Below are 23,346 nucleotides of genomic sequence, written 5' to 3'. Positions count from 1 at the left end.
ATCTCAGAAAGCTGCACAAATATTATTTTATTTTATTTTTATTTTTATATGAAAGCTAAATTTAAAACTTTCTAAACTTTAAATGGCTAGGTCTAAAAAAGAACAACTAAAAAAACCCCCAATTAACTATTTTTTTTAAAGATCCCAAAGGGGAAAAAAACTTACCCAATAGAATAGGGGTCTCCAACCTTGGCAACTTTAAGACTTGTAGACTTCAACTCCCAGAATTCCTCAGCCAGCTTTGTTTTGCTGGCTGAGGAATTCTGGGAGTTGAAGTCCAGAACTCCCTGCCTGCTTGATTGCAGGCAGGGAGTTGCTTGCTGATGGAATGGATTCAGGCAAGCGAAGCAAGGCAAGCAGCTAAGGCAGTGGTTCTCAACCTTCCTAATACCGTGACCCTTTAATACAGTTCCTCATGTTGTGGTGACCCCCAACGATAAAGTTATTCCTAAAACCATCAAAAATATGTGTTTTCCGATGGTCTTAGGCCAAGGGTCCCCAACCTTTTGGACCTCAGGGACCACCAACTTCATAATTTTAAATTTCGTGGACCACTAATACGAATCCAGTGCGCCACTTGCTGAAGCACCTGGACTCCCAGTACGGGATGGGGTCCTTCAGACACTCTCCCTCCTCTCTGTCTCTCTCTCTCTGTCTCCCACTCTTTCTCTCTTATTCTCTCTTTCTCTCTCTCTCATTTTCGCTTTCTCTCTCTCTCTCTCCCTCTCTTTCTTTCTCTCCCACTCTTTCTCATTCTCTCTCTCTCTCCCACTCTCTCTCCCCCACTCTCTCATTCTCTCTTTCTCTCTCTCTCCCACTCTTTCTCTCATTCTTTCTCCACCCTCTTTCTCTCTCTCTTTCTCCCACTCTCCCTTTCTCTCTTTCTCTCTCCCCTTCTCTCTCCCCCCACTCTCTCATTCTCTCTTTCTCTCTGTCCCCCTTTCTCTCTCTCCCCCCACTTTCTCTCTCTCATTCTGATTCTCTTTCATTTTGTCTCTCTCTCTCTCATTCTCTCTCTGATTCTTTGATTCTCTCTCTTTCATTCTCTGTCTCTTTCTCTGTCTCTCATTCTCTCTCTCACTCTCTCACTCTGATTCTCTCTGTCTCTTTCTCTCATTCTCTTTCATTCTGTCTTTCTCTCTCTTTCATTCTTTGTCTCTTTCTCTCTCTGTCTCATTCTGATTCTCTCTCTCTCATTCTCTCTTTCATTCTTTGTCTCTTTCTCTCTCTGTCTCATTCTGATTCTCTTTCTCTCTCATTCTCTCTCTCTCTCATCTCATGGGCTAGCCAGTGTCTTGGGGCTGAGAGGAAGTCAAGCATCTTCCTGAGAGACTGAGGGCCGGAAGAAGTGTGGGAGCGAAGCACTACTTGAACTTGTGCGGCATGAGCATTCGCCTTGGTATATTTGCGCCAGCCGATGGCCAAGGCAGCCCTCATCTCTCTGCTGAAAGTGCAGCATCAGGATTCTGCCTTGGTATATTTATGGCGCAAGGCAGCCTTCGTTTCCTGCTGCTTGGGACTCAGAGCGGTAAATGGTGACTGGTCCAGGGAGCAGCTGGATTTTGCTCTCTATTGCGGATGCCAGATCAGCTCCCTGCAAGATCTCATCTTTCGAGGAGCGCTCCCTGAAGCACTGGAAACTTTGGTCGGGCTCCTCCAGAGACGAGAGCTTGCAGGGGGCCGATCTGGTGTCTGCAATGGAAAGCAAAATCCAGCTTCTTCTCTCTGCTGTGAAGCTCTGCGCAGCAACCAGCTGGGTCCAGCATTGAGTGGCATGCAGCCTTGACGAGATCGGCACAGCTTCCCGAATCTGAGTTGCTGGCGCTGACTGATGACGCTACGGGAGCGGCGACAACATTGACAGGAAGCTGTGCCGATCTCGTCAAGGCTGCATGCCGCTCAATGCTGAAACCAGCTGGTTGCTGCGCGGAGCTTCACTCAGTCCCAGCTGGGGCTCGCCATCACTGGGGTTCAGCTGGGGAAGTCGGCGCGTCGGTAATATCCCCCGGATGCCTGGGTGAAGCTCCGTGCAGCAACCAGCTGGGTCCAGCATTGAGCGGCATGCAGCCTTGACAAGATCGGCACAGCTTCCTGTCAATGTTGTCGGCGTTCCCGTAGCGTCATCAGTCAGCGCCAGCAACTCAGATTCGGGAAGCTGTGCCGATCTCGTCAAGGCTGCATGCTGCTCAATGCTGGAACGAGCTGGTTGCTGCACGGAACTTCACCCAGGCATCCAGGGGGATATTACCGACACTCCGACTTCCCCAGACAGGTGGGGCTCGCCATCACTGGGGGTCGGTAATATCCCCCTGGATGCCTGGGACGGCGGGGGAAGCTCCACGTAGCAACCAGCTGGGTTCAGCATTCAGCGGCATGCAGCCTTGAAGAGATCGGCACAGCTTCCCCTCAATGTTGTCGGCGCTCTCGTAGCGTCATCGGTCAGCGCCAGCAACTCAGATTCGGGTACCCGGCGTATAAGATGACCCCCGACTTTTGAGATGATTTTTCTGTGTTAAAAAGTCGTCTTATACGCCGGAAATATATTTACCTCTTTTTGAGAAATTTTTTGACCCTAGTTTGTTCCATCTAAAGCAGTGTTTCCCAACCTTGGCAACTTTAAGACTTGTGGATTCAATTTCCAGAATTCCTCAGCCAGTCATTCTGGCTGGGGAATTCTGGGAGTTGAAGTCCACCCATCTTAAAGCTGCCAAGGTTGGGAAACACTTATCTAAAGTCTGAATGAGCAGAGTTCTTTCAATTCCTTGAATTCAAGTGCAGAACTGAAAAGGAAGACCTGCTTTAATAAACAGCAGTGAGGCACTTGTTCAGGATCTAAAGCACATTTGAATAGTTTTGGAAACATGCGCAACCTTAATTTGTAGTTTAATTCTGCAGATAGATAGGATTACAGTACGGCTTTTTATTTACTTTTTAACTGGGCTAAAATAACTTCCCAAGATATTGAGCAGTTGCCAGACTGGTAGAATACTCACCAGAAGATGATCTTAACTTACTGTCTTAGGTAGTTTTTCTGCCTCTTGGATACAGAATCCACTAATTACATTTAGTGGTTGAATGATGGGTATTTGGTGTTTGTTTTTTTTAACTTGTGAAATATGCTGATTTTGGGATACAAGTGCATATGATTATCATGATATTTGGAGTTGGCCATCATTTTAGAAAACATTATTAATGGTAATGCAGTACCTGTGATATTTGGATCAGATCATTTAGACCCTATGCAGTTCCACCTTTTCCATTCTCTTTTTATGCTTTATATTAAGTGGAAAAATTTAAAACAACACTTTTGCCAAAAATGCATAAGCTGCAGTTCTAAATTTATGTAAAAATTCACTGCTGTGTTTCTATAAACCTGCCATACATTCTTTATTTTAAATAGACAGCTTTTCTAAATCACTGGGCTCTGCTTAGACAAGTGGTGTCTCTCTGGTTAAATTTATGACTGGATTTGAATAATAAATTCACATTTCAATGAACATATTTTCATTAAAACTGTAAGGTTTATTTTACTGTACTTTTAAATAATGGGTTATTATACTGTAGAAGCTCTGGTTTAAATTCATGCAGTAGTTGAAACTTGGTGCAGTTTCTAGAAAGAAAATGGAAAGATAAAGAGATTTTCAGGGTTTTGCAAAAATATTAATATCCTTGGTGCTATCCTGAAATGATTCCTTTTCTCCAAGAAGACGAAATAATGGTTGGGCAATATGCTTAAGATTCAGATGAGGAATATTGTCATCAGGAATCTTTACTAAAACTAAAGTATTCTTGCAAATTCTTATTTTGGAATTCTGGCTGTTTTAAATGTCTGCTATTGCTAGATTTGTGCATAGGAAACATTTTCAGGAAACAATTTGATTTTGCAACTGTTGGGTTTTTAGGAAGCACCAACTTGTTCACGTGTTTTTATGAGCCCTTAATATGCCCTCTTAAGGCAGATAAAATGGAATAAAACTGCAGAGAAGATGCTAATGGAGGTCTCTTTAGAATTCTTTATGCAACTGTCTGGTCAGGACATGTTGCTTATAATTGATGTGTCCATTACTTGAATTCTCTTGTAATTATAGTCAATAAGTCTTGTAAATGTGTTAAAGCTCACTAAAAGCATACAAATTCAAGAACAGAGTAAGGCTAATAATTTAAAATAATCAATGTAGGCATTTCAGCACTTAATTTCCCTTGTGTGTTGATAGCTGATCATTCTTAATCCATTAAGATTTATTTAGTCGTTTACAATGCAAAATAGGTTTGCACTGGTCACTTGTGCCATTTGAAAATGTCCACCAGGTTAAGTGCAGAATGTAGTCCATTAGTCTTCCTTGACTATATGTATTAATTGCATTTAAAATCAAGTTAATGTGGATGTGAAAGTGAGGTAACTATCAATATATGACAAAGCAACCCTACTTACATAAGTTACATCATTGATTGTAACATTTAGTAAAAGTTAGCTCAGTTTTTAATGTCTTGTGTATGTCTTATCACTGTATTTTTACTGTGCTTTGCAGTAGATGTGAGTATATCACAAAATACATTTTTGGGTAGTGGGCAGACAATAAATGAGATCTGCTATTTCACTTTGCAAGTTATTTTTGGACCGAAGAAGGAAGAATTGCAAAGGAGGTTTTAATCTACTCTCACTTTACCCTAAAATGAATGGCTTTTCTGATAATGTTGCTTTTGCACATTAAATAGTAGTCCTAACGTTTTTATTAATAGTTAACGGGGAAAAGTTTTTATTATTCCAATTCCTGTGTTTTTCTTTTTATTTATTTGATTATTTATTTATCAGCTTTCTACACCACCCATCTCACTTAAGTGCCTGTGGGTGGTTTATAACTAAAACATAAAATAATATAAAACTTAGTTAAAAACAGGAAAAAAGAGGTGGTTAAAATGAAGATAATAATAAGCTCTCAAGCCACTAATCATTTCTAAGGTTGCATATCATTCTTAGACACAGTTTTGACATCCTTCCAGAAGGCCAGAAGAGTGAGGCTTTACATCTAGGGGTAAGATTTTCCAGGGGGGAAGGCAATGGCAGAGTAATTCTCTTCCTTCTTTCCCACCCTTCAAAAGTATTTAATTGTTGGGATCTGCAACACACTTTCCCTGCCTCATTGGGTGGCATGAGTCAATGTAATTGGGATGAGATGGTTCCACAGATAATCTGGCCCCATGCCATGAAGTTTGACTCAGAAGGAAATTGACAGAATTGTTACATGTTCAACCCTAGAGGCATCCAAGACTGCTTGTGTTGTTGCATTCTGCACTAATTGCAGCTTTCATATACTTTTTAGGGGCACCCGTATGTAGAGCATGTTGCAGTAGTCAATACAGGAGATGACCAGGGCATCAGTAACTGAAAAAGAGGTTCTTGATCCAGGAAAGGGTATAACTGATGCATAAATTGAGCAAAGACCTTCCTAGCTACGACTGCTACCTTTTCCTCAAGCAGGAGTCATGAGTCCAGGAGGCTCCCCAAATAATGCTCCCTCCCCCATCCAAGAGGAAGGCTGGTGAATACCCAGATACAGAGGAACCTCTTAGCAAAAACCACGCCATGTTATCAGGATTCAGTTGAAGCCTGTTGTTCTCCATTTAGACCCCCACAGCCTTCAACCACCTTGGAAGGTGCAGCATCAGTTACTTCACCCAGGATGAACCTGGGTACATAGTGATGATATCTCAACCTATGGCAATGAATGATCTCATTCAGGGGCTTCATGTAGATGTGAAAAAGGAGCAGAGAGAGTACCGAGCCCTGTGGCACTCCACAAAACAGGGTAATGGACTGGACGTCTTGCTCCATACCAGTTGGGACTGGTTCCAAAGGAAAGAGGAGAACCAGCACAAAACATTCTTCCCCCACCCTTTCCAGGTCACAATGCCAAGGTTTTTTTAATTTGCTGAATACTTTGTGTAGTGTTTCTTTCCATCTTCGACATGCTGAATGCAGTTCTATAAAGAAAGAAATCGATTTTGGTCACTAAAATTGAGACACCAAAAGAGAATGTTACGCACCAGTATGGATTAAAATACCAGCATTAGATTTGGAAGTCATCTGTACGAGTATAGTACTAGGTAACAAAGAAGTCCATTACTCATTAGACAAGTGAAAATGAGAAAATGTAGAGAAAAGCAAAGTAACTATTACAGGTGGAAGACTTTTAAACTTCCAATTCAAACAAGTCACGTATGTCTAATTAACAATCGTATTCTGCAAATGCAGTCATGAATCCCTGTGTCCTCCCCATTTACTTTATCCTCTGGAGCCACAAATAGATTATGGCTGTTCTGAGGAGAAATATTAATGCGATGAAGATTCATCTCTTTAAGTTGTATGTTTGGCAGTCGGTAATTTCAAAACACAATTATTTGGGGCCCAGAAATCTCTTGCGATAAAGACTTATGAATAAAAGCCCATTTTAGCACAGTAGCCACATTTTCTAAATTGTTGATTGTCCCCACGATGTGATCGCTTTATAGTTATACTGCAGGTGGGGATTGAACTAAGGAAAATAAATAAATAAAACCCTTCATTACAGGGAATCTGATTGATGAATTTGAGATGCCAGGCTACAAGTGGCATTCACGATGAATGCTTATTCAAAAAGTCTGGCATGGCTCTAGTGGAGATTTTATTGCTACTGTACCCATGAACACTAACCAAAACAATTAAGAACCGAGTGAAGAAAATAATTACTGACATGCCTTTTACTTTCCTTCAGAGCAGCCTTTATAGAAGAGCCATTTCCCTCCCTCCCTTTTATGTAGGAGCTCTTTCTTCTCTTAAGCTCTCTGGTTGGGATCCCGTTCCCAAGACTCTGTAAATGTGAAGACTGGATCTGGCAAGGCTAGAAGCAAACAGCCTGAGAGGAGACAAATACAAAAAAAAAAAAAAAAAGGAACAGGGAGTTAGCTATCACTCCTTGCTACAAGGATGAGGCCCCCGACGTGTTGCTTCTCAAGGCAGGAGAAAGAGGAAGGAGAATTGAAAGAATTGAACCTGGGTTCTACTTTAAATAAGTATTTAATTTAAATAAATCTTTGAATTTAAATACTTTAAACAAGGCTTGCAGAGGGCCATTGCTGGATTTCTTTCATAGTTCTTGTCATGTGCATACTTTTCAAAGAATTACATCCGTAAATCACTGCTGAGAGACTTGTAGCATAGGCCAAGAAAATCCTGACGACAATACCCTGTTGGGCTTTTGTCTCCATTTAATTGTCTGATAGGAAGGTAGTCATGTATTCCATACATAGATAGGAAGATGTCATTATACCTGGATAGCTGGATGAAAGTGGCTCCCACATTATTGAGATGATTGACTAAACACACTTCTGGTTTTATCTCGGGACATTTCCCCCCCTCCCCCCTCCCCCCGGTCTGGTATTTCTTTCCTCGGTGATATCACAGTCCTCTTTTGTGAAAAAGAGGAAAGAAATCACATGCACAAAAAAGGCAAAACGTTTTTGTATGATATCTATAGTATTGCTGTGCATACTTATTGTCATCAGGCCAAATCAATCCACTACAAGATGAAGTCCTTTTCAATGAAAACTGTAGACTGTAATCTACCATGCTGGTCCAACCCGGTTGGTAAGTAGAAGTTTTTCAATTTCCCAGTCCAGTTATCCAATCTGTTTGTATGACTAAGGGGAAACTGTGGGTCTTCCCATTCCATCACCTTCATCACAATATCACACTGCCTTCTCTCCCTCCCTCCCTCCCTCTCTCTGCATGCACACGTTCAAATAATGCACACATGCAAATAATTACTATAATTCTAATTTAAATTATATGCTTTATCATAGTGTGCCAGGCCAATTTCCTGTCCAAGTATCTTCAGTGGACAGTAAAAGAATCCTTGCTAATGGATTCTTTTAAATAAATTTGGACCAGAAAGCCCTTCAGACAGAGGACATTGCCAATTAGAGGATTATCCTTTGACAGAGCTTCAAATACAAGTTCATCCTTTGTATAGGATGATCTATAATCACTTTGGCTGGTATTGGAACAGAGGTGCTTCTGTACAAATGAGAGAATCTTATGGATTTATTTTCTTCATGGAGGTCTGGATTGATTTGTTACATATTTTTTTATTTGAGCATGAATTTTATTTTGAATGTCAAACACATCACAAGATTCTATGCAAATATTATTTTCTTTCATTCATTAAACATGAAACTCAGTCAACTGATCATTTATTATTATTTGCATTATATTATAAGGCAAGAATACAAAATGGCACCTCCCATTTTTGATTTGGGGGTGTTAAGTATTAAAACAAGAACTTTATGCCTTCATTTCCTTATAACAATCATCTTTCCTGCTAAGTAGAACTAGACTTTGTCCAGTTTGGAGTGCATCTGACAAAGAAGACTTTGGACCAGTCTTCAAAGTTTTTAGAAATGCATATTCTCATGAGGGAAGTATAGAATGACTGAGCCTGTAATTTAGCAAGGATTTGGATTTTACCAAATATTAAGAACTGCCATTGAGATGCAACACTTACACTTACACTTAGTACCTACTTAGCAAATGTTAATAATTTGGCTATTAAAGCTGGAGTTATCTAAGTCTAGCATTGAGGTTGTGTAGATAAGCTAAAATATAAAGAGAATGCCAAAACAAAAATGATGGTAGGGAGAAAGTAGCATGGAAAAATGGATTATAATGGTTTTCCTAAGACTTAGTGCAAAAATTGGGTTTTCCTTTTGGACTGGAAAGGAGTGTTGAATTGAATGGTATTGATCCAATGAGTTCAGTTAGAAGGCATGCTATCTAAGAGATAAGAGAGAAACATGAACAAAAGGATTTTGGCTTGATTTAAGAGGTGAGAAGACATGGGAGTAAACTACAGCAAGGAACAGATAATGTAAATGATCAACCACAGTTGAGTTTTCACCATATATGCATTTTGAATACCAGTCATGGCAAAGATTTATACTGTAGGATTATTTATACAATGCAATATTTATGCTTTTTTGTAAGCATTTGGTCCCTGGGATTTTATATATCCAGTCTGAAAATCCTATTACTTTCAGCAGTGGTTAGTCATATAACATCCTGGACTTTTATCTGAAGAAAAAAATGAATCCATTTTGCTTTTCTGGAAGCATTTCCATCGATATTCTGATTCTGTTCAATAAATAAAAGATAGATCAGCACTGCACCTTAATAATGAAGATCAATCACTACCATTAATAAGGAAGGTTTACATTATTTATTTATTTATTTTAGATACTACAACATTGTTGGCAGATCCCTGTTTTCTGTTGTCCATCTTTATACCCAACTTCTTGGCACTTTAAGCCTACCAGTTGAATGGAAAAATGATGCTCTGGGGAAAGCAGTCCCTTAAGGGAATACCATATGGGTAAAAAGCTGAACAATAAATGTCCATAAATGGGTAGTACAATGTATCTGGACATCTCTGTGCCCCACTGCTATCTTCTTTGGCACCCACCTGGCTCCTACAACGGAAAGAAAAGCAAAATGTCATCCCCTAGCATTGCTTTTACTTAAAACCTCTGGATGACAGAAGCATACAAGAGGAAAACAATGAAAAGCTGCAGCTTGGTGCATTGGGTGGAAGTGATTTGACAATTTTTATACTCCCCCTAAACTCAAGAGGTTAAACTAAGTTAAAATTGTAAGTGCGACAGTAAAAATGAAACGATAACAAAACAATAGTAAGAGTAAATCCAGAAAAATAAATCAATTCCTCTCCTGAGATGGATGCCAATAAAACCCAGAGTTGAAATAAAACTATATTTAAAATCGTCTAAAAATCGTGCGAGGGGAGCTTTGCAAACCTTGGAGGAAGAATAGTGAATTCCCAATGTTCAGTGCATATACCTGAGCAGAAAAAAAAGGTGATGAAAAAGCATCTAGAAAGCTTAGAGGAATTGGATGGGAAGAACATCATCAGCTTATTTTGTGGTAGATGTTTATTGTCTAGCTATATCTCTATAAAATTTATATATTGTGGGAATCTATATAGCTCTATATCTGTATCTCTATATTTCTATCTATCATCTCGATCTCTATCGTCTCTACCTTTGTCTACACACACACACACACAAACACACACACACAGGTTTTACATGAGATAGGGCTTGGTTACTTGAGGGATCATCTATCTCGCATAGTATCTGCCTGGCCAATTTGATCTGGTGGGGTTGGCATGCTCCAGGTCCCATCAATCCAACAGTGGTGTCTATTGGGAGCCCTGCAGTATGCCTTCTCTGTAGCAGTGCCTACCACCTGGAATGTGGTTCCCCCCTGAAATTTAAATGGCTCCCAGCCTATTGATATTTTGAAGGCCTTTAAAGAGTTGTCTCTTCACCCAGGCCTTTGACGTGCCTTTCTTTTTGCTTCGGTCTGGACTTGTTTTCTTTTCCATCATTGTTCATTTGTCTTGTGCTGTTATTGTGATTTGAGTATCACTCTTGGTTTTTATTAATTTGTTTAAAAGGTTTACATGACTGCCCATCTTAAGCCACTCTGGTCAATTTGCAATAACAATAAAACCAATAGATGAAACAATAATAAAACAACAAAAACAATAAAACAGTAAAACAAAAACCCACCACCATAATTGTCTCCCTTGGGATGCCTCATGATGGCAAGCTCAGCTGCCCTCCCTCCATATTTTCTTCCTGTACAATTCCAGCACCTCAGTAAACGTTTAAATGTTTTTAATAACTGTAACACTTCTGAATCTCCTTGAATTGAGCAGCATATACATTTAATGAATTATTATTCAATCTTTTGACTTGGAAAGGCAGGGGATGGAGGTTGAGGATTTGAACTTTAGGATTGATGAACAGGTCAGGTTTCTTATGTGCTGTTAGATGCAAAATGTCTTACTATTATTGGCTGTCCAATTCTTGCAGTCAAATTACTTAACAAATTGCTGGTATATTGTTGGGAAAGTGGAACTGAGAGATGAGGTTTCCCAGTCATCCAGGGTACAGAGGCTTGACAGATCCCACAGTGGCCATTTTGTGAGTGTCAAAGTTGCACTGCGTGGGCAATCTTTTTATGAACAGGCATGATATACCTTCAATATTCAGTATTGTGCCTATTAGCCCCAAAATGAGGTCTACTTTTGTGTAATGAGAGAAATAAGCAAAAGAACATGGGATCACATCTACAAATATTTTTTAATGAAACAAAATGAACATCTGCATTGTTGCTTACAATTTTAGCATTATATAGTCTATTAAATCTAACTGGTAAATTAAACTGTTAAATTTTATTTAATATGGGCACAGAAAATTAAATTGTTTTATTTTCACTGGCCTCTTTACAGGATGCATTGATGATACAAAATGCTAGCAAATTAATGGTTAAATCAATTTTATCATTACAATTTAAATAAACTTGATGTTCTGACGTGATTGATTCAGTGTGATTCCTGCTCCCTGCAGACTCAACTTGCTTTTGACATTTAAACATATAAAGCTGACTAGATATAACTGTTCAGGTGCTAAATATATTTTACATCTACTTTGAACAGTCGAAATGGAAGTATTAAGAGATCTGGCTTCATTGTCATTGAACTGTGAAATATTCAACCTTGTCTGCCTGTGCCTAGTCCTGTTGACTTTTTTTATTTCTGTGAGAAGATTAAAATTAAATGCTTCATTTTTTGTCAGCTTTTGAGAATTAAATTGAAATTTAAGACTTCAAATTTTTTTTAACCGAGATCCTCAATTTAAACAATGTCTTCTTTGGGGCTATTGTGTGTTCAAGGGCACAGAAGGGATCATTGATCAAGTATGATGTACTGTAACATTTTTCTTACCCGAACTCTTATGTATATTTATTAAAGATCCCATATTTCATATTATGCTTAACTATATTGGAAGAAGTTCTTCACAAAACATATCCCAAACATAATATGAAGTATCTGTGAGCATATTGCACTTACACTTAACTTCAATTCTGGGATTTATGGATAGAGAGATCAGCTGCTCTTTTAAAAGTTGGAAAGGGTCAAAGAATACTTTAAAATAATGTGTTACCACTTAGTATTGCAGTACTGACACCTGCCAGGTTTAATGACTGCTTTTTTGTGGTAACATAATTGCCTCAGTTTGGTTGGAAAGCCATCTTAAGTTACAATGTGCAATTTTATTTTATTTTATTTTTTACTTGGACTGATTGCTTTACAAAAGAACAAGACAGTTTTGCCTGTTTGTATGGGTGTCGTGATGGATATCTGTTCTAGCCAGTTAAAGTTTGTTCCTAAAATAAATAATAGCCCAAATGTCAATACTTCCAGTTTTCAGAATAATCATAAATTCAGACTATAAAAGTCATCAAGGTATAATATTTTATTCACTATATATTCATATACTTCATGCCATTGCAATAGAAACACGTCATTCTTCCTGTGGCTCTTCCCTCTGCAAGAATAGCAATATTAAGATGTTATTTTGTGCCAGAAAGAAGGACACAGAAAAATACTGTAATTACTTAAATATGTTTTAAGAATTAAAAAAACCCCTCTGTTATTAGTTGCAACTATTCCATATAGTCTTTGATATGCTATAGGCATGGCCAAAGTTTTCATGATAACCTTCAACAGGGCCACATTGTGCCACAAAAAAAGCTCATGGAACATAGTCAAGTCTAAAAATGGCATTTGCATATTAGGAAAACTTGAGATACACTGGACATCAACACCTTGAAGAAACACCTACTATATTCCTCCACCTACTATATTTTAGCAACAGTTGTAGCCTTCAGGAGGAAAAAAAAGACATTTGATTTCTAATTTGAATTGAAATAATCAGATGAACATATGGATGTTCTGTAAGTGCTGATTCACATAATTATTTTGAACCCTTTAAAGGCCATTTTTACAATTTGCTTTGACTGTCAAAACCTCTCTGTGTATTAGAACTTCAGATAGTTCTACTTATTAGTCCAAATCAGCCCTTCCCAACCAAATGTCCTTCAGTTGTATTTGGAGTGCAGTCATGTAGCCATCTTGGCTCGGATTTCTGGGAATTGCTATAGCAGGCTAGTTAAGCTACTTGAGCATTTTTGAGATATTTTTAAGTCTTCCACCTTAATAATAATAATGAGATTTGTACAGTTCTGTAGAAATTGTAATTAGAGCCTACTGAAATGAACTGTGTCAAGCTTCAGCTGGAGATATCTGAAATCCAGGCCATTTCATAATGGACAATTTCTGTGCAACAACTTTTGTTTCATTTTAATGTTTCAGAGCATCTCATCTTCTAATTATTGATACTGTGTCTGTTAATGAAACCCCTTTCTTGCTTAACTTTTGTATTTGAACTCTTGGCGAGTATACTTAATGAGAAATATCCTAATAGTATCCCTGGAGTTATAAATGTATGCAATAGGCATTTTTCTTTGAGGGGCTAAGAAAGATTCTTAAAACAGATTAAATATGGGGTGGTGGTTTCTACACTTACCTTTAAAGGTTTTTTTTTTAATGGCTTTGTCTCCTGCAGATGGTGATTTCTTTATCCAAGGGTAATATAATATTCTAATTCAGCTTCTAATTTTCTTTATGCTAAATTTTACTCAGGATCAAAGCCATTCAAGTGCAAGATTTGCCACTTTGCAACAGCTCAACTAGGAGATGCCAGAAACCATGTCAAGAGGCACCTTGGGATGAGGGAATACAAGTGTCATATCTGTGGGTGAGTAAATTGAAATAGTTCCTCCTTTGGTTAGCAGGAAAGGAGTGCAGGCTATGCATTGTTTCAGCGTTCAAAGAGGGAATGTGAGCAAGAGAGGCTAAAATTATGCATGCATATCCTCCTTCCCATTGTTATGGTAAATTCCTTAAATACAGTTATGACATTCTTTTCCTACTTCTAATCCAGTACCGCAGATGAGCAATTTTATGGGCTACAAGGTCAATTTGAACCTGTAATCTGTAAATTGACTAAATTATAGGATGTTCATTCACATTGCCAGGGAGAACTGTAAATTTCCTTTTAAAGGTATGTGTATGAGTGTGTGTGTGAGAGAGAGAAAGAGAGAGAGCAAGAGAGAGAAATACACATGTAAAGTATGTGCATATGTGTTTAAAAAATATAGTCTTCAGTGTAGTCTGTGTTTTCCTGTGCCCATCCATGTTTGCGTTATGTATTGCTTGATTCTGGAACTATGTGCTGCTATAAGCTTTTTGTATTACAGGAGATAAAAGAAAACTTTATAAAGGTTTTTTATCTATTGCCACACATAGAAATGCCTCCCATTTTCCTTTTTTTCTTAATGGTTATTTCATCACATGGACCATTCATAATGTTTAATTGAACTTCAACTATATTGCATTTAAAATGGCGGATCCTGAAACTCTTTAATCCAAAGCTAATTAATTTAGCAGAAATGTTTAAAAGGTTTCCAAATGCCATGGCATATATAGTATGGCGTAGGACATTCAGAGGTGGGTTTTAATACTGCACTCTTATTAAAAGTGTATTTTAGTGTTATTATGCTAAAAAAAATTAGCTAATATATGTGACACATGAAATGCTTTTTTCAAAACATTTTAAGTTGCTGGAGAGGCCTGATGGTTAGTGTAAAGTTTAGGATTGGTTCAGTGAATTAAACCCAATGCCCACCAAAATGATAAAGTGAGTGGTTAAGGATATTTTTCAGCTGGAGTTTGGTCATGTCAGCTCTTGCAATTAAACCTCTTAGCAGAACAAAGTGAGTGCAATATTCAAAAGAAAATTAGAATGCTTTTCACTGAGGCAAATGTTTCTCACAAAAATAGCACATTAAACTGACAAGAGTGGTGTGATTATCTGACGGGAAGAAGCACTGGACAGTTGCTGACCAAATTACTTGCAAGCACGCTGGAAGTTGATACGAAAATTGTCACTGTAAAGTAACAGAGGACTATCCTCTGGTCTTTGGACAACAAATAATACTGCATGTGGGCAGCTATCTATTTTGTGATATGATTAGTAGTTCTGTGCATACAGGGTCTGGGACTAAGCCACCATTTGTCTGATATTTAATGGGCATGTGAAAAATGGAACTTGGATTTGCTTGTGTATGGATAGCGGGAATGGTGGATCAGAATTGGCAAACCATTTTAAATTGTGGTTGCAACTCTTAGTAATTAGCTGACTCGTATGTGAAGGAGTACATTGTGAATATCTTAAAATAAACTGCTTTTTATTGTTTTATTGTTTTTGGACACTTAAATACATGTCAAAGTTGTCAAAGTAGCCTTACATATTTAATGAGAAAGATACTCCAAAATCTACTTCAGCAATGTCTTCAGTTGCAATTAAAATAATACAGTTTAGTCCAAGATACACCATAAATGTTAGTCCATTAACAGTGAGTGGATTAGCAATAAAGTATAATAAAGTATAATGGGTTTTGAAAAAGAGAGGACTAGGGTGTTTGAACTTTCACTAAATAACTCTGCCACTATTAGTGTATTTGAGTGTATGGCAAGAAGGAAGCATGTGCTTTATTTTTGCCATAAAAATAGGCTAATATGTAGATTAAAAAATGACAGTATAAAAAAATCTAGGAATGAATAGCATATTAGCAGCAGTTTAGAGCTAGTACAGTAAAACTACTGACAATGTCAATTCATTATCATTGATAGCTAAATAATCTTAGAAATGCTCAGTGGACCTATTAGTTCCCGAACATAAGCAGCTCATGCTTCATTCCTTCATTAGCTTTAATTGCTATAAATTTACCTTTTTAAAAAATCATGTTTTAAGAGGTGAAGTGATCTTTCAGGAACATTAACTTGGTAATTTTGTCACAAACAGAAGGTCCTATACTGTGTTTTCTTTTCTTCAGTAGTTAAAATTCTGTCCTGTCATTTAGATTCATCGGACAAGCTTTCTATTAGGTAGAAGGTTAAATAATTTTTCCAGTTGTTACATAATCTGTTTGGACATGTGACTTGTCAGTGCAAGACTATGAATCATTACAAATGGAAGATATCACTTGATTGCCTTGAAATATAATGCTGAGCTGAATCGGAAGGTGAAAAATTTTGGAGAAGTGATGGTAAAAATTAAGAGATTTTATACACTGTGTAGTTAACATAAAAGATGGAGGAACACACAGCATTGCTTTTGCATGTTGCTTTTATTGTTTCAAATCTAAATTTAATTTTTTCCAGCTGCACAGTAGAAATACTTTGCTATAGAGATTGGAAGCTACTAATCTTTCAGCATTTGAAATAAACCGTCTGCTACTCATTTCCTTGTCAGCAGATGTGTGGTGATTGTTTTCCTTTGCATTATGTTCATGAATGAAAAATGCATCCCTGATTTGAGAAGGGATCTGTTTTCAGCGCATATCCAACTGCTACCTATTTAAATTTAATTTTCAGAAGTCTGGGCATGAAGTTGTTGATTTACTAAGATTAGCAAACTCAAACTGGTTTTCAGATAGTTATGTTTGCAAAACTTGTGCATTGGAACGACAGAAAAGGCTTAGCTTGCAGTTTTGAGATTTTAAAAGCAATGAATTGCTCATGATTTCAGATTTTAAACAAATTTACGGGCAGCATACCTAAAAATGCATCTACTATTTCATACTTTTCCTTGAAATATAAGGCTCCTGACAATTTTTTTCTCCTTCACTTCTAAGAGTTTTATTAAAGTGAGATAAATAAATCAGAAGGTGAAAAAGTTAGAAAAAAATTAAAATTAAAACATGTTAATAATTTGAAATCAACCTACATGCTTACCTTATACATTCTTGTAATGTGTGGAAATGCATATTTGATTAAGGAATGGTTATAGATTTTGAACATTAGTTGAAGCACATAGATTTCCCATTTTTTGTAACATGCCTGTGATTTCCATTTCTATTGTGTTTGTGTATTACCTATTGTGCATTATCTCACATATCTTCTAGAGAAGTATTTTTAAACATTAAACTTCACTTGAATTTTGATGGTAGCAGTTTTGCCAGTGTATTTATTAATGTGCCATTTATAGTATTTATTTTTAAATGATTCCTAGGAATGACATAGAAAATTAAAGAACTTGCCTGAAAGAGAGGTGAAAACATTTCCTCCCCACAGGGTTATGCATTTTGCTCTCACTCTTTGTTTTGTCATGTTTTTAGAATTAGTTTCAGATTCTTTGGCTGTGGATCCATAGATCAACAAAATAATAAGAAAAAAGCATGTTTAGTGTTGTCTTTGAAGAACAAAGAGTATTATTTTTTAAACAATATTGGGAAGAGTGGGAGATGTGCATTTGGATTTTAAATATGTCTTAATGGTATTGTAAGTGAACGGTTTGTTCTAAGGCTATGAAAAATCTTTAAATAGAAAGTTGAAACTTCAGTTAAAACTATTTTTGTGTGGTGTTACCTATTTTTTTGTGCTTTAGAAGGGATCTCTGTGTAGATGATTATAATGTCACTTTCTGACCTTTGCAGCTTGAATAATTGTAAATCATTGCTTCATAAAGTGTCAGAGAATGTCTGTACTAGGCAATTAAATGGCAGAATATAATAGACCAAATTATTGCCTGTCATGTTTTCAACAACACAGTTAGTATTTGAGTTACACTTAATCATTACGTGCATTAGCAACTTCATTGGAATCCCGCTTCAGGCTGAGCATGAAATACATTACATTATTTAAACCTCTAATGGTAGAAGTCATTTATTTGTGTTGAAGTGTACAACATGCAGCGTTTCATAAAGCAAGGAACACTTGAGAGCTTAATTTATCCAAATCAAAGTCTAAAGGCAGATAAACACAAGTGGCAAAAATTAGTAATTTTTATAGGCTGGAAATATTTAAAAATACATGGTTGTGAGTAATTGCAGGCAGCAGGAATAAATTAAAATCACTATTTTTGGTTGGCTCAGAGAACTAAAGCTGTTTTATATTTAAATAATCAAATGTAGCATGGAATCACATTTTTGACTGAAAAATTAATTACACACATCATATCCACAGCTGTATCCAAATAAAACAATGCTGAAGCAACAAAGTAAAACAAGACTTTCTGTGGCTTCAATAATCTGAAATATTCACAGTACAGAGAGGGCACCCATAGAGTAGCGCCAATGATAATTTGGCTCATAGTCAACAAAGGAAAAATACCATACTGATAATAATATATTTCATTAAGTCATATTTTGATTATTTTTTTAGAAATGTTGTGAAGTACACATGCTAAGACGATATGTGTAAAGTAGTTTGCTTTCTCTTTTGTGTGTGCTAATGATGGAAAATAAACTGGACTCTGTTTCCCGTATAGTACTATTATTTTTCCCCGCTGATGATATTGTTTTTTTAGTTGAATGGATTGTGGACTCTGTTGTCTCTGCTGTAGAACCTCTGTAATATTTAGGGATGGCAAAGGGAACAATAGGGAGTTCTATTTTGTAGCAAAAGTTAGCTTCCTCAAAATAGATATAATCCAGTAGTTCTCTAATGCAGAGTACCATTTTAATATACTTTACTGTTGTCTGATCATCTGTTGCTGTTTCTGCTACATCTAATGTTAGTTGCTGTGTAAGGATGCAGAGTTTTTGGAGGGTGGGCTGACATGAATTGGTTTTCGTTTAAGACATGAGCAGAGCTGCAGAAGTGCCATAAAGATCTTCCTATTGAATAGCTATCAGTATGCTTCACTAGTGTCCAGTTTGGCAAATGAAGCAGAAAAGTCAAGGCCAACTCCTAGTTGTAATGCTGTATGAAAAGCGTATTTTTATCCACCTCTACTTCAGTTGAGTTATGACAGTGCTTTTGTTGGACTTGCTGAAGTGAAAAGATATGAAGAGTACATACTTAGCTGAATATATGTTTGTATTTGAGTTAAGGACACTACTGGTGATTTATTCTTATACCTCCACTATATATAATCCAATGCAATGCACTTTCAAACTGCAATTATAAAGATGCACGTAGCTGTGTGATTGTGATATATGTGCCACCTAGAACAAGTACTGTGTCTTCTAAAGGCATTTCTTGTGTGTGTGTGTGTGTGTGTGTGTGTGTGTGTGTGTGTGTGTGTGTACAAGAATGGTTCTGAAAAACAGAATACATTACTGAATCATAGAAACAAATTGTTGCAAGGAACATGTCTAGTATTTAATAAAATAGAAATGATTGTTAATAAATAGCTTACTCGGTTGCCATTGCAATAAAATTTATTGTAATTAGGTATTCTTATTCCAGGAAGATGAGATTTCTCTTCCTTTTCTCCAAGAAAAAATGTATTATCTATTCAGTTGTACAAAATACTGATAGTACGTTTCAGTGGTGGAACAGGTAACAATTTAGACTGTTTTTGTGGACTTGGCTGAATTTATGCTCCATTTTGTTCTGCATTCTTTCCCCATCAGATTAAACATTGATCTGATAAAAAGAGTCAGGATCCTTGGCTGGAAAATGCTACACACTTTAGATAACATGTTCATTGGCAAGTATTTAGAAGAAGGATGTGCTATATGGTACCCTGCCTATTTTTTTAAGTGCCTGACCCAGGCAGCATAGTAAATGAATCATTGCCCATCTCTAATTTATGGGTATATCTAAAGATAGTTACAGTGTACTTACTACACAAGCATTATATTTAAGTTCTCATTTTTAAACATCTAGTCCTGAAATTTGCACTGCCCAAATTAAGTCAGCAAAAGGTACCAGTTGGCTTACTGTGTTTCAACATTTGCCCCTGACTTTCAAGGGCACTGCTTAAGAAGTCGGATGCGATTGCTACCTAAGTACTTTGATATTTTTTAAAAAATGGCAGGAATGATAAAAACATTCTAACAAAGAAAAAAGTTTGAGGGGGAAGCAGATGAAATAGTCATGCACAGTAGTGCAAAGAACCATAACTTCGGTTTTATATATTTGAGAATTTGGTTGAATCTCCACTATGGCATTTTATCGTTTTATAACAACAACCAAAAACCAATAGTTTCCCAGTTGTTTTCAAGTTGTAAAGTGATGTGAGTCTTGTGAGAAATAAAAGAAAGGAATGAAAAGGTCTTGGAAAGTGGTCTCTAACTACTTCCTGTGTGTAACATCTTCTCTTTTCCATTTCCATCTTAGTTTTGGTTATGGTGAAAAGCTTTCTCAGATGTTGCCTTCAGGTTCTCAATATGCCAGGCAACTCTGGTTCCCTTTGCACGAGATATGGGTAGAGGGGCTATGTAGGGGCTAGTAGTTACAGAACCAACCAGCTCTTGTTTTTTTTCCTGTTTTGGCCATTAAGTAATTCACCTGTGTTGAACAGGAAACTACAATGAAATTCTATTCAGTTAAAACCATTTTCATTGCCTTTTTATCTTCAGTGGATAACTTTTTGCACAAAACAGCTGATTATATGCCCCTTGCAGCATCTGTGATGTGTAGGATCTAGAAAGGATCAAAGCAAATTAAAAAAACGTGAATTTAGGGCTAAAGATGATAAGTGGTTTTAAAAGGTTTTAAAATGATCAATTTAAACAAGAAGTGGTTACTTTCAGTAAATGTAATCCTAGCTCTTCAGATAGACAAGAAAGAGAAAATAGAAAATGATCCAGGGCTTGAGATTTGGAGAGTTGTGTGCTTTTAACAAGGAAGTAAGCCAATAAATAAATAAATAAATAAATAAATAAATAAATAAATAGCGTTGCATAAAAGTTCAGGAAAATGGTTACAAAACATAAGATTTATGATTAGGACAAGTTTGTTTTATATAGTGGTATTTGTGGGGCTGGATATGGGAAGGGAAAGAAACTTAAATTTCTAAGTATTTGTGATGTAATTAACAAGGAAGCAAATTTATTTCATACATAGTTTTATCTTTACATCCTTCCAGTTCAACTTATGAATATATTGCTCTATTTATTTTTCATGTTGTTTTTACTGTTTAAACAACTTTATAACCTGCCTGAATATTTGGATTATTGAACAAATTAGAAGGGTAATAAATAGAAATAGAATCTTTTTAGGTTTTGCTATAGAGAATTGCATGAATGACTTAATTTCAAATCCTCCCCACTTTTCTGCCACTGGGTTATCAAAACAGTTGGAGAAAGAGAACAATCATGTAATTTTTCTGGAAGACAAAAATCACACAGCAATTTAATTGACAAGCAATAAATTTGACAAAATACTGTAAAGAAGCAAGCAGCAATCACATTACAATCAAGATCTTTTCATCTTCTTCTGTTTTTCGTCTTACATTAATTATAAATCTTCCCAACAAAGTGAAGAAGGGGAATTGTATACCCAAGGAATAAAGGGAATATTTCCTTTAGCTAAGTAATACTGTGCTGAATCTTTCTGTAGATAGCATATGGAAAACAACGTTAGTATATAAGAGCTTAGTCCTCCAGAACTTTGAGTAAAGAATTCTGATTTGCCTTGCAATTCTGTACTTTGTAATAGATACATGTGTTATTGATCATAGTGAAGAAATCAAATATTTTGTTTCTTGATTAGGAACTATGGTATAATTTCCCCCCCTCTCATTTTCTCCGTGTACTTCTAGACTCATAAAATCATGCCACTGTTGCACATGGCTGCATTTGTATCCAATCAGCACACTTGATATAGCAAAGTGAGCCCAATTGAGGGGAGGGGGACAGATCTGAAAACATTCTCAACAAGGTGCTAAATTGAACCTATTATTCCCTTCCAACCCTATTCTTATAAATTGCTTGTTTGCATAGTACCAGAGCATATTAAATTGATCAACTATTAAATGGGGATTTACACCTAAAATAACAAATTTCTCTTCACCCAAACATGTTTCATTTTAAAGCTATATTTCAACAAAAGTGTTGGTTTTCCTGAGTTTGAGAAAGTTATCCATTTGTAATGAAAATGGAGAAATCTACAAATAATCAAAGCCATACAGTTGTTAATAGTTAACAGTACGTTGTCTATTAGGACACTTCAGGCTATTACCATGACAGAGGTAGAGTGATTCCTTACACAAAGACTTGTATTAAAAGTTGCTTAGATTTCTCTTTCTCATTTGTACATAAGGATTCCTGCCTAATTGTATATTTCATAATCACACAAAAAAAAATTTTTTTCCGGGCACAGCAAGTTAACTCCCTCTATGTGTACTTTGGGTAATTTCTTTCTGGATGCAGAAACAATACAGCTTTTTCCCTTTTCTTAGGGAAAACAAATTATGGAGTTTAAATATTAATTGGAAGTTCTGCAGCATAGTTTTGAAAAGGAAACGAAATACCGATCATTTCTTTCAGCAGAGTTACCCTAGTAATACAGGGCACCAGTCTCTTGCCTCCACTTTGTAGAAGATTCCCAGCATGAAGTAGCCCCGCGCATTAGCCCATTATTACTCAGAGGGGCTGCATCATTCTCTTCCCATTCACCCAAGCATATCACAGCATTTCAGCACAGCTCGCAGCTGAACGTATGAATAACCGAGATTAAGAAAAAAATATGGATAATTATATGCCCTGAGCTGGCTGAAGACATTTTACTGTCTAAAGCAGAAATGTAAATTGGGTTCTGTACCCAAACCCAAGGTGCATGAAACTTAATGTCGATCAAATTATTTTGCTCTGTAAAGTAGAAAAAATACACAAATACTCCCCCCCCCTATTCCCGAATAAACACACGGAAGGACAGCCCTAAATTAAATGAAGCTAACCCTTGCTTCCCTTTCATGATATCTCAGATCAGTTGCTTGAGGCTGTCAGCTTATCCTGTCAAATAATGCAGCCAACCCTTCTGCTCATAACACAGCCTTGGTGAGAGGTCCCTATATTTTTATGTTGTTCTTGGTGGGGAAAAGTCCTGTGGTTTCCATTTAGCACTCGAACGATATATCAACATGCAGTTTTTAACGCATCTGTCGGAGTCCAGCTATTGTAACAAGAAGAGCAGAGGCAAGCACCTTGTAAACGTGTTGGTTAAAAAGAATTCTTTTCACAAAAAAGGCCTTTTTAAAAAAAAAAAAAAAAACATTGATGGAGTTGACATTGTTTGCTTTTGGGTCTCTCCATCCTTTCAACTGTCAGAAAATCCAAGTTGTGAGATTCTCGGAAAAGTCTGACCACTGTCTAATTTCAGCCTAGTCTCCTTTTTCTGTGTGTGAAGAGTTTGTTGTTTTCCCTCTTATCTGTCTTTCTGAAATTCACGTTGCCATTAGCCTGACAGATAGCAGTAGTTACGGTCAATATAGTCAGTCAGCAAGAGAAAAAGTGAAATCTGTCTTTAGAGGCGGAAGGCAGAGGAAACCGGTATGCGGGCTGCTTTAAAACTTAAGTGGTGATTGTCATCTGTTAGCAAGGAAGAGATTCTGAGCTGCGAAGGCTTAACAGAACAATATGAAACTACTTTG

The 23,346-nt window shown here is 36.9% G+C and overlaps 1 protein-coding gene across 1 annotated transcript in view; it reads left to right on the top strand.

The window, feature by feature from the left end:
- ZNF407 (zinc finger protein 407) overlaps positions 1-23,346 on the top strand; it is a 351,765-nt gene that overhangs the window by 24,515 nt on the left and 303,904 nt on the right. The window contains exon 3 of the mRNA XM_034429342.2: positions 13,602-13,716. Coding sequence (XP_034285233.2) covers positions 13,602-13,716 — 115 coding nt within the window. The remainder of the gene's footprint in view (positions 1-13,601; positions 13,717-23,346) is intronic.

This window comes from Pantherophis guttatus, chromosome 3 (assembly GCF_059756535.1).
Source record: "Pantherophis guttatus breed Tessera chromosome 3, ASM5975653v1, whole genome shotgun sequence".
Taxonomy (NCBI): domain Eukaryota; kingdom Metazoa; phylum Chordata; class Lepidosauria; order Squamata; family Colubridae; genus Pantherophis; species Pantherophis guttatus.
Note: the sequence above shows the minus strand (reverse complement) of the source record. Positions and strands in the feature narration are given on the sequence as shown.